The sequence below is a fragment of the Hyperolius riggenbachi genome, chromosome 5 (assembly GCF_040937935.1).
Source record: "Hyperolius riggenbachi isolate aHypRig1 chromosome 5, aHypRig1.pri, whole genome shotgun sequence".
NCBI lineage: Eukaryota > Metazoa > Chordata > Amphibia > Anura > Hyperoliidae > Hyperolius > Hyperolius riggenbachi.
In genome coordinates, this window is record NC_090650.1 from 104,466,514 (window position 1) to 104,478,877 (window position 12,364).

The following is a 12,364-nucleotide window of genomic DNA, read 5'->3' on the forward strand; positions in this document are numbered from 1 at the left end:
CTGCGGAGAAAATCCCCCACTCCACTGGCAGCAGTATACTTTGCGCACAGACCTCACACGACTAACTTTTACAAAAGGAAATAAAGAAACTGAGTATTAGCATAGTCCTCTATTACTGACAATGAGCTATGGATTAACAGTAGACATGGATACAAGAATTGTACTAGGGATTAATTCTTGTCATTTTCATCATATTTCATCGTAAATTCCCCTCTGTCTGCTTTACTATGTTTATGTAACTGAAGACCGTCTCTTTTTCGTCAATAAGTCTTTATCAAACAAGCTGAATACTTCATGAAAGCATCCTTGATTCTGGTCAGAAAAACATCTACCGTAGATTAAACAGGTGGATACAGTCTAAGTAAGAGTCTGAATGTATTCCAAAAATGTTATGGCCCAGTAAGCAATCACAAAAAAAGCCTTCCATATGCACATATTGCAAGTTTAAGTTTTCTTTAAAAAAAGCTAGCAGCAAGACGGGACTTGAAAGCATAAGAGTTTGGGTTAGTTGAAAGCCTGAGTGGTAATACTCACCCGTATAGAATGGATCAGTGGCACGGAAATTGCTTTAGGATTATCATAAGCATTTCAAAAAACCTTAAAAAGTCAAACTGCATTCCAACATTACTGTTAAGGTGGTTACACTTTATTAAATAAAAGGCTGACCATGACTAACCTAATTGCAGGTAACATAAGTAAATAATTTGGATAATCAGAAAATGCCCCTCATCACTCTCTTCTTCTGTAGCTGGCACTATTGCTAGACCTGACTTTCCCCTCAACGGCTTCCCAGTTAAAACAATCACGAGCATCATTTCAAAGCACTAGCCCATGCCAATAAGCCAACTGGTTAAAGCACCAAGAATCCACAGCAACGTTACAACACTATAATTTCTAGGAATATGGGCATTAATCTATTAAACCCTGTATAACAAAAATGTTTGCAAGACTCGGAGTAAGGCTTAACAGATACAGATATATACATATCTATCTCAAATGGGTGTAAACTTGAGCAAAAAAAAAAAAAAAAAAAAAAGCTAAAACTGCTCCCAATTCGCTACCCTCTTATTTCCATAATTTATTAAAACTGAATTTGATTTTGATTTTCAGGGCAGCTTAAAAAAAAAAAATCTTAGTACTAAAGGTGCGATTTCTCAAAAAAACTTGCTACAGTGATAGTATCTGACCTTACTCAAAAAAATGTACTTTAGGTATGAAAACCAGGATTACTGGTTTTCATACCTAAAGTTGGCTGAATCTTAATTATTGCAAAAAAAACCAAAGTTTGTCCTTCATTTTCAGTGTCACCGAAAGAAATATGACAAATCACACTGAAATTTACAAAGGTGCATCTGTTCGCTTCACAAAGTGCCATGCGACACAAGTGATTGACAAGTATGATAACTAGCACGTGCCTTTTAGAGATTATCTTTACAGCACAGGGGGGTACAGATTGTACATCAACACTCAAAAATACTGAAACATCCTCATAAATTATCAGGAAATGTCTGAGCTTTCAGAGAACTCCTATCACTGATTTGCAGAGGTTACTGGGAACAGACATGCTGAATTATTTATGTCAAGGCTCACAGAAGAGAGTTGATGCTCATAAAAATGAAAAGGGTAAAGCAATAAACAAATAACCATTAACGCAAATAGCTGCAATTAAGACAAAATACCAGTGGGTTCCTCAGTAGAAGCACAACCTATAAAAATGTGCAAGTAGCCACGTATTTAGGGAGTAAATTATTTCTGCAAATGGAGAGCTTTAACAATTCCAATTACTGATTAAACACAGTTAGTTCAAGGTTAAAAGTGAATTACCATTCTGGATAATTATTTGGGACCTGGAAAATCGACCATGAATAGCTGTCATATGAAGAGGCGTCTTTCCATCTTTACTCTGCAATACAAAGTTGTTTAGGTGAGAACACAGATCTCATATTACAAATAGATCATTGCAAGTTCATAAATTCTAAACATGTAAGGGCTGGTTCAGACAGGCGTCTGCGTGGCGTCGCGTCTGGGGGCGTTTCGGCGGCTGCGCGGTCAGGCTTTCAGTAGCCTTCGGTCGCGTTCCGATGCGGTCACATTTTTTTCCCCCTAGGGGAATATTAGCCGTCGTGGTTGGCCACTCCCTGGAAGCTACACGTCGCTTCCAGGGGCAGCTCGAATGCTAACGAAAATCGGGACCTGAACGCCGCCTTCGGGTAAAAGCGCGCAAAAGCTCGGTGTAAACGCTCCCATTCACTTGAGTGGGAGAGTTTACCGCGTCGTTCCGAACGCTTGCGGTAAACGCTGCGCAAGCGTCCGTCTGAACCAGCCCTAATACATTACAGAATTAAATGCAGGATTCAAGATTGTAAAGAAAATGCGGGGAACGATTGGGGTACAGAACCACAAACTCCTGAGCATAAAATCTAAGAATGGATAGAAATTGAAAAAGTACACTGAATTATGGCAGTAAAAAAAAAAAAAAAATCATGTTTAGGTACCGTATATACTCGCATATAAGCCGACCCGTGTGTAAGCCGAGGTACCCACTTTTCCGTAAGAGAACAGGAAAAAGTGATTGACTTGTGTATAAGCCCCCTCTCCCCAGAATAGCCCCCTCCACAGAAGCCAGATGTTCCACCAGTACAAGTCAGCTTCCCTCCCCATAGCCAGATGAGCCCCAAGGATGATACAGCTGTGTCTCAAGACGTAACATAGGTAGAATTCCAGGATCATTGCATCGCTGAAAGGTTGCTGGCATGCTCAGCTCCACATGCCGGGGGACACAGGTAGTCTTGAGCAGCGCACTCTGCACACCATGTTGCAGGGGATAGGGGGCATGGACACAGCAGGAAGACAAATGGAAAGAGCAGGATTAGATCCCTACACTCCTCTGACCGTAACAAAACCTGCTCCACCATCTGTTCTGCTCCACTGACTTGTATATAAGCCAAGGGGGTAACTGCTGAAAATGTAGGCTTATACGCGATTATATACAGTACACTGGCATTTTAAAATGTCTCTTGACTAATGAGGTTCATAACCAGTCTTCAGAGTTTACTATGTACAATATTCTGGTACAATAGTCAAATTAAATTTATATCAATTCAGTGATTTGTGGGTTATAACCATGAAAATTATCCCTTAAATTGTATAAACCAAATTAAATGATGCTTGACGCCTATCTGAGTTAGAAGGGTGAGACGGATTTGGGTTTTCATGTGAAATACAATTCAACAGGAATTTTTGTAAAAAGTTTTTCCACTATTTGAAATAAATATTATTATTTATTAGATTTATATAGAGCCAACATATTACGCAGCGCTGTACAATAAATAAGGTTACAGACAATGATAACAGGGGTGACAGAACAATACAGGTAATAGACAATAGCTACAACAATACAGGTAATAGCAAAAAGATACACAACACAATGCAGACAGTAGTACAATTCCAGATCATAAACTGGAGTGGTAGTGGTAACTAGTTCCACATTCTGGGTAAAGTGCACACAGTCAAGTATGATACACAGGGGGAGAAGGCCCTGCCAAAGGCTTACAATCTAGAGGGAGGGGTTGGTGACACAAAAGGAGGGGGTGCAGCAAGAAGTTATTGGCAGAAAGTATTAGGGCAGTGTTGAGTTGATGTAGGCCTTCTTGAAGAAGTGAGTTTTGAGTGCTTTTTTGAAGGTGTTGAAGGTGGGAGCGAGCCTGATGGGCAGTGGGAGAGAGTTCCACAGGATGGGGGCAGCTCTAGTGAAGTCCTGCAGTCGTGCATGGGAGTGCGAGATGCGTGGGGTGGTTAAGAGGAGGTTGTTGGAGGAGCGAAGTGGGCGGCCAGGTGTATATCGGCTGACCAGGTCAGAGATGTAGCTTGGGCAGGACTTGTGTATGGATTTGTAGGCCAAACATAGGACCTTGAAGCTAATTCTGAAGTGAATTGGAAGGCAATGAAGGGATTTGCGTAGGGGAGTTGTGAAGACAGAGCGATGGGAGGAGTAGATGAGTCTGGCTGCTGCGTTCATGATGGATTGTAGGGGGGCTCTGCGGTTTTGAGGGAGGCCTGACAAGAGGGAGTTGCAGTAGTCCAGGCGGGAGATGATGAGGGCATGGACAAGGAGTTTGGCAGTATCTGGGGTCAGGAAAGGCTGGATCTTGGAGATGTTGCGTAAATGGAAATAGCAGGCCCTAGCTACGGTTTGGATGAGGGAGGTGAAGGAGAGGGCCGAGTCCAGGGTGACACCCAGGCAGCGGGCTTGTGTGGTTAGATGAATGATTGTGCCATTGACAGTGACGTAGAGGTCAGTGGGGGGTGAGGCAGCACGGGGTGGGAAGATTAAGAGTTCAGTCTTATCCAGGTTTAATTTTAGGAACCTGGCAGACATCCAGGATGAAATAGCCGAGAGGCCAGAGGATACCTTCTCCATGGTGGTGGTGGAGAGGTCAGTGGTATGGAGGTAAATCTGGGTGTCATCTGCATATAGGTGATAGTTGAAACCCAGAGAGGAGATGAGTTTTCTGATGGAGGTGGTGTAAATGGAGAACAGCAGGGGACCAAGAACAGAGCCTTGGGGGACCCCAACTGAAAGTGGGATGGAGGTTGAGGAGGAACCATTGAAGGAGGTCTTGAAGGAGCGATTTGAGAGGTAGGAGGAGAACCATGCTAGGGCAAGGTCTTTGATACCCACAGATTGCAGGGACTGGAGTAGCAGGGAGTGATCAACAGTGTCGAATGCTGATGAGAGGTCTAGGAAACATTTGCTACATGCAAAAATTGGGGGTGGGAGAATACTTGTTTTATATTTATTTTTTTTTACATTGTAGCTACGTATAAATAGAAACTTACTTTGCCTGCAAGCCGGAAGTGCGCATAGTGAGGCTTGCAACACGTCCGATAGAACGCTTGCAAGTTGTTTGGAGCGCAGGGAGGACAACGGACTTATGGTTATCTAACCCCTTATCATCCAGCCGCACACCGGAGGCAATTAAGTCATTTAAATCACAAATTCGAGTCCTTAGGGACCAGTAACTACTAGTGAGTCCATGCCTGCTTGCAAGAAGATGATGAGATAGATATTGGATTTAAATTTGTTTTAGTTATTAGTAAATGAAAGATTAACTTTTAGAAATCCTAGGGTGGAAGTAAAATGCAGTAGAATGGTAATGTTTAGTAACTATAACTAGAGTGGTTGTTTAGCAACAATAGGTTACATCATTAACAAAAAAAATAGTAGTACGCATCTTGAAAATGAAGGAAGAAATAGAAATAAAATGCAGTAGAGGTTCAGAGAACCACTCTAATTTTTATTACAAGCACACATTAAAGTGTAACAGTTTATGGAAATACCACGAAATGCTAATTTCCGGTAGCCTAAAATCAGCTTTATCTAAATGACATTTTGTAAGGAACAAAAAAATGGGAAGAGACATTCCTCAGATGTGGAGCAGCCCCTTTGATGTAGAACTAAATGAGAACCTTGTAAGTATTTTCATTGTATCAAGGAAGCTTGTTCACCATAATAAATGTGCTGCATGTTTGACACACTTCCCAAATGCATATTCAAGTCAACCATCCATGCAGGATGTCAAGAAACTAGGTCAGCTTTGACTTCGCTTCAGTTTCTCTGAATGCACTCAGGAATGAACCCTACAAGAAACGGCATCTGTGATTTTATGTAGTACAATCGGTGCTGAAGCAGAATACAAGTCACGAAGGAATTGCCACAGATACAACAAATTACCAGTAGATCCATTAAGGCACATCATCTGGAATCACAACTTTTAGACTAGAACATCATGAAGTTAGTGAGTATGAAAAAAAAACGAATCAGTCTAATAAATAAAAACATGAAGGCTTCCCTTCACAATTGAAGCTCAACTGCTGAATGACAATCCCAAATATTCCAGTAACCCCACTAAGGAGCAAATTGTGAAACATATGATTCTAAAATGGTCATGTCAACGTCTAGATCTAAGTTCCGTTGAGATGCTAAGTAGATGCAAACCAGATGTGCAAGCACTGCTGAAATGACTCTGCATGGAAGTGGGGAAAAAGTCTCCTAATCAATGTGCTTTGCTACAACAAGAAATTAAGGGATTAAAGTAGAGGACCACTTCCCTTTTCTACAAAAGGGGATAAAATTATTACTAAGTCTAATTTTCACTTCTCATTCAAAATAAAAATTTTCTTTGAATTTTGGCCATAACTACAAACAGCAATGTTAATGAATCATAGCAGAAATTACCCTCCCCATTGGTTACTAATGCAGGATGACCTGTTATTAATTGCTGAACGACTTTAGGCTTTAAACTGAAAATCATGATCAGGGGCTTGACGATCTTCAGTTCAATCTTCGGTTTTTGCATCCGCCACTGGTACCTGCTCCGCTCCCGACCCCCTCCAGTAAGTTCTGATCCCATTCGGCCTCACCACATCGCCGCGGTGAAGAGGCAGTGAGTGTTGCATAGTAACAGTGGCTTCAAGGCAGTGATGTCATACTTCCTGGTACAGGCCCCGCATTACTGTGCAAACACTTGTTACCTGTTCACTACAGCTCAAAGCGCGGCAATCCAATGCAATGAGGCCAAACCAGAGGGGGACCCGATACGGATATAGCGCCATTACACCGACCGGTGTGCGATTCCTGCGCATGTGCAGTTCTCTATGGAGCCTCTATGTGGGCATATTGGGTGCTGTGATGCCTTTATGGGGCAAGCAGGGAGCTGTGGTTCTTCTATGGGGACATGTTAGGAGTTGTGGTGCCTCAATGGGAGCATGGGAAGGGGTCCACTAGCAGGTCAGGGAATGCTATGGGGTTCTGCAGAAGGCCAGCTCGCCCAGCAGAAAGCCAGATCATCCAGCACAGAAGCCAGGTAACTCTGCCTAGTTATGTTTAAGTGACACTGCCTATTTATGAGATTTGCTGCATTTTTTGTGTGTGTATTAACCAGCCGGGCGGTATGGACGAGCTCAGCTCGTCCATCACCGCCGGAGGCTGCCGCTCAGGCCCTGCTGGGCCGATTTCCTTCAAATAAAGAGCAGCACACGCAGCCGGCACTTTGCCAGCCGCGTGTGCTGCCTGATCGCCGCCGCTCTGTGGCGATCCGCCGCGAGCAGCGGCGAAAGAGGGTCCCCCCAGCCGCCTGAGCCCAGCGTAGCCGGAACAAAAAGTTCCGGCCAGCGCTAAGGGCTGGATCGGAGGCGGCTGACGTCCATGACGTCACTCCGCTCGTTGCTATGGCGACGATGTAAGCAAAACAAGGAAGGCCGCTCATTGCGGCCTTCCTTGTTTATTCTGGGCGCCGGAGGCGATCGGAAGAACGCCTCCGGAGCGCCCTCTAGTGGGCTTTCATGCAGCCAACTTTCAGTTGGCTGCATGAAATAGTTTTTTTTTTATTTAAAAAAAACCCTCCCGCAGCCGCCCTGGCGATCTTAATAGAACGCCAGGGTGGTTAATGGAGAGGAGGGCTTCATTCAACATTTTGCTGGGCAGGCCTACTCAGACCGCTGTTAACTTCATGCAAATTTTGACTCCATTCATAAGCACACCCACATTCTGGTGCATGGCCACACCTATTTTTGGCTGGAGTGCCCAAAAATAACCACTAACCATTAGTGAAAGAAAGTTTTTCATGTTATTCATATTCTATGAAAAATGGTTGAAGAGAGCCCCCCCCCCCCCTTTTTTTAAACCATTCTATAAAAAATGTTAAAAAAAAAAAAAAGGCTACCAGAGACTGGGTGGCTGAGCGAATCAGGAAGCCGGGAAAAAAAACTCTGCTCCCCGCCACTTCTGTGGGCCGCACTGGCAGGGAGGCGGGGGGAGCGGCAGGGGGTGCGGCCAGGGAGAGAGAGCTGCCCAATGGCAGCTCAGGACACCCTGCTGGAATGCCCCTGGCGGGTGATCCCTCTCCGCGTTTACCTCCGAGGTAACTACAAATATTAAAGCTAATCTCGGGGGACTATATTGCAGCAGTGGAGGGCAGAGAACGGTGGTGTGGGGAAATAGAGGCATGTCATAAGGCAGAGAACATGCCTCTGTGTCCCATCTGCCCAACTTGGGTTCTCTCTAAGAAATCATAAATTCTGCTAGAGTACGTGCGTACGTACGTGCGTGCGTGTGTCTTTTTTCTTCAATCCAGAAGAATAACTTCCAATTATTTTCTATTTTGCAGCCCTGGGAAGCTCAGATTTTTATATCTGTGACAGATTTCAGATAGTCTCACACAAAGCTTACAAGAAAAGATCTGGGAATGTTTTTATGTGGATGCTTTGCTGCTCATGAACAGCGGAAGGGACAGACTTATGGATCAAACTGCAGTTCTAGTAAATCTGTCTTTTGCTGCTCCTGCTTTGCACTTTCTTCTGTGTGACAAAAATTATAAAAAAATTCCTCACTGCCTTTACAGGCTAAAGAGCTGAGGATCCCTCCCTATGACACTATATATAACGCTCCTTTTCCACATTCTCAGGATAACTATGTAAAATGCAGCTTTTGCATTTGTTTAGAGTGGGGTATCTTATACAGCTTTTAGCAATGTGTGGAGATGCATCCCACCAAAAACTGAACAATGAACCATCTTGCCCACTCTTACATCATATATATACAAACAAGAAAACCTGTCAGAGAACTTGCATGCCAGACTGCATAATCTCTCTTTCCTGTTATTAGAATGAAGAAAAAGTAAGCACAACAAGCTTTATGTTTACAGTAAAACAAGATTTGGCTGTTTACCTTTATTCCAAAACGGGTTTGATGTTCCATATTCAAAAGGCTGCAAATAACTCACTTGACAGGGGGAATATGAGGATATTGAGTACACAAATCCCCACAGCATTTTTCTGAGGGCCAATAAGCCTAGACATGGTATTGTTCTTGCTAGAGGTCTTAAAGAGTACCTGAACTGACATGGCAAGATTAGATAAACATGTGTAAGAACAGTACTGGCATTGCTGCTTGGAAGAATAGTAGGAAAGAAATAATACCATAGACGTTTCTTTAACATTTGCTCTCCATGAAAACAAGGAGACAGACAATTTCTTAGTACCGTGTTTCCCCTAAAGCAAGACATCCCCTGAAGTAAAACTTCCAAAAAACTGCGCTGATATTAAAAACAGGGTTTCACTGGTGGTGCGCTGCTCAATATACACTTAGAATCACAAATTTCATCAAATAGCTGCGCACTATGATACTTTTCAAGCGAGTGTCTCTCTCTTTCTTGTAAGACAGTCAAACAATGCAATTGAGGTGGAGTTCTTCCTAAATGGCTTTTTAGAGTGTAGTGACCACCTCTCACGGGAATTCACCTTCACCACACACCAAGCAGTGGGAACTCACCGCATACAAATGACCCGCTGTTAGATGGGTCTCCAGAGCCTATGGGGTCATCTGGCCACCCCCTGCCACACAAGGATTCTCCTCCACTGTTGTCACTCTGCTGCAGTATCAAATCACCTCAAAAAAGCATAACCAAAGCTCCCATAGCGTAAAATTGTAAAAACACTAATATAAAACGAAATGCAAACTTACAAACACGTCCGTTGTTCAAGGCACAGAGTTTTAATGGGATCTACCCCAAACGTGGGCCACCGGGTCGGCTTTAGTGCGGGGAAAGAGCACCAGGGGATACGTGAGGAACCAGAGGGAGGCCAAAAGGACCAGCGCACTAAAGCCGACCCGGTGGCCCACGTTTGGGGTAGAGCCCATTAAAACTCTGTGCCTTGAACAACGGACGTGTTTGTAAGTTTGCATTTCGTTTTATATTAAAGTGTTTTTACAATTTTACGCTATGGGAGCTTTGGTTATGCTTTTTTAAGGTGATTTGATACTGCAGCAGAGTGACAACAGTGGAGGAGAATCCTTGTGTGGCAGGGGGTGGCCAGATGACCCCATAGGCTCTGGAGACCCATCTAACAGAGGGTCATTTGTATGCGGTGAGTTCCCACTGCTTGGGGTGTGGTGAAGGTGAATTCCCGTGAGAGGTGGTCACTACACTCTAAAAAGCCATTTAGGAAGAACTCCACCTCAATTGCATTGTTTGACTGTCTTACAAGAAAGAGAGACACTCGCTTGAAAAGTATCATAGTGCGCAGCTATTTGATGAAATTTGTGATCCCCTGAAGTAAGTCCTTTCTTATATTTCGAGCATGCTTGAAATCTAACACATCCCCCTAAAATAAGACCTATCAGCAGAAAGGAGAAGAGGCGGGGACACAGGCATGCAGTAGGAAGAGGCAGCCAGGAAGCAGTGAGTGGATGACTCATCCCTGCTCAGTGTCAGCCTCCATTGCCTCCTCAATCCACCATTACTTCTGTCACTCTCTCCTCTCCCCTCTGCAAGCCCATCTGGTGAGCAAGATGTGCTGGCTGCTGTTATCTGTTTTATTTGCTCTGGGACAGTGGGAGGGGGTGAAAAAGGGTGTGGGAGGGGGTGAGAAAGGGTGTGGGTGGGTGTGTAGGAGACTGTGTGGAGGGAGCTTCTGCCAGCACCACCTTGCTACAGTAGGCTCAGCAGAGTTAGTATGGAGAAAGATGTGTGCTTGTGCTCTCTCTTTAGCTGTGCTACCTGTCCTCTCACTCTCTCTTCTGCACAGCTTGTGGCTCAGACAAGGCAGCAGTGGCATGAATCTTACGCATGTGGCTGTCCTCTCCTTAAAGGAATACTGTAGGGGGGGGGGGGGGGGTCGGGGAAAAATTAGTTGAACTTACCCCAGGCTTCTAATGGTCCCCCGCAGACATCCTGTGCCTGCAAAGCTGCTCACCGATGCTCCAGGCCCCGCCTCTGGTTTACTTCTGGAATTTACGACTTTAAAGTCGGAAAACCACTGTGCCTGCATTGCCGTGTCCTCGCTCCCGCTGATGTCACCAGGAGCGTACTGCGCAGGCACAGACCATACCCTTTTATTGCAAAAAGAAGCCTGGTTAATTAGTATTACAGAAGCTCTGGGCCCTTTAGGCCTCAATGAGCTTAACGACTTGACATGCTTTCTATGAGCTCTAATTTATTATATGATACTAACCGCCACTTCTCCTCCCCTAGCACCTTCCGTTATAAGTGAGAATGGACTCTTTCCCAAATATCTTCGTAGGGATGAGAATTGTGAGAGATTTTGATATCTGATAGTGTATTGAATGTGTATATTGGATGCCATTTTGTTCAAGAAGCATGGTTAATTGATTATTAGGTTAGTCTAAGTATTAATAAAAATGTGATTTATTGTTCAATGATGAGTTTAGACTGTAAACGAAATATGTTGCTAAATAAATGCGTATGCCGGGTGCAGGGATAAGTAAAAGGTGGATTGATAGTTTCTTTCATCAGTCTGCTCCCTTTCTGGCACCAATCACGTCTTTTTTCCATCTGTCTTTCAGGCTGGAGGCATGGATTGAATATAGGCAGGGTTTTTTTTAATATTGGGTTGGAAACCTGTGTAGTTAGCATTTTGGCCACAAGATGGCCACAGCGCGCACAGAGCCGAGGCTGAAACACGCAGGGTGGTTACTTGGTAACCACCATAGCGTGTTGGAAGGCCCGGATGACGTCGGCGGAAGAAAGGGCGTGACTGAGTGACGGCGGTGTGCCTAAATAGAAAGAAGACGCCATATCTCGCACACTAGAAGCCAACGACGCGCTCCACGCGGATGGACCCGCGCGGCAACCACCACAGGGACCCAAAGCGTGCTACCTTGCCCCTCTGACGAGGCCCCCAGCATCTATGGGTGAAACAGCTGTTGGGGTAGCAACCCTGGAACATCCCTAAGCGCACCCACGCTTCCATTCACATCCATGCCTGCCACCAACATGTCTCTACTCACGCAAGTATAGCCTGCACTGCTTATCTATCTTGCTCCTAGCATGCTTTCTGGCTTGGCTCTGAGCTTGCAAGCTTCATGATGTGCTGATGGACTGTTTTGCACGTTTGCTTTATGCATAGAAGTGCTGTTGTCTGGATGTTTGCAGCTATCAGATGTGTGCAGTAAAGGACAATAAATGGTGTCAGTTTTATCCTGTCAGTGCCTGCCAGCCCTTTCTTTTTTGTGAAAACAGACCATACTGGGCCTGCACAATACACTCTTGGCGATGTCAACTGGAAGGAGGGCACGGCAGCGCAGGCACAGTGTTTTTTCGACTTTAAAGTCTGAAATTCCAGAAGTGAACCGGAGGCGGGGCCGGAGCATTGTTGAGTGGCTGCGCAGACACAGGATGTCTGCGGGGGACCATTAGAAGCACCGGGTAAGTAACTCATTTTCCCCCGACCCCCCTACAGTACTCCTTTAATCATTAGATTTGAGTTAGATCAAAGTGTGATTCTGGGAGTAGACATCAACCTCAGCAAACAGTACAGTGACTGCCATTGCCTTGCATCATTT

At 44.5% G+C, this 12,364-nt stretch overlaps 1 protein-coding gene across 5 annotated transcripts in view; it reads right to left on the bottom strand.

Annotated features, from left to right (window-relative positions):
- The window catches only part of ANKRD28 (ankyrin repeat domain 28), a 289,915-nt gene that overhangs the window by 90,594 nt on the left and 186,957 nt on the right, over positions 1–12,364 (bottom strand). For all 5 annotated transcript variants that reach the window (XM_068236088.1, XM_068236089.1, XM_068236091.1 and 2 more), the window contains exon 9: positions 1,825–1,903. In XM_068236088.1, the coding sequence (XP_068092189.1) occupies positions 1,825–1,903 (79 nt within the window). The remainder of the gene's footprint in view (positions 1–1,824; positions 1,904–12,364) is intronic.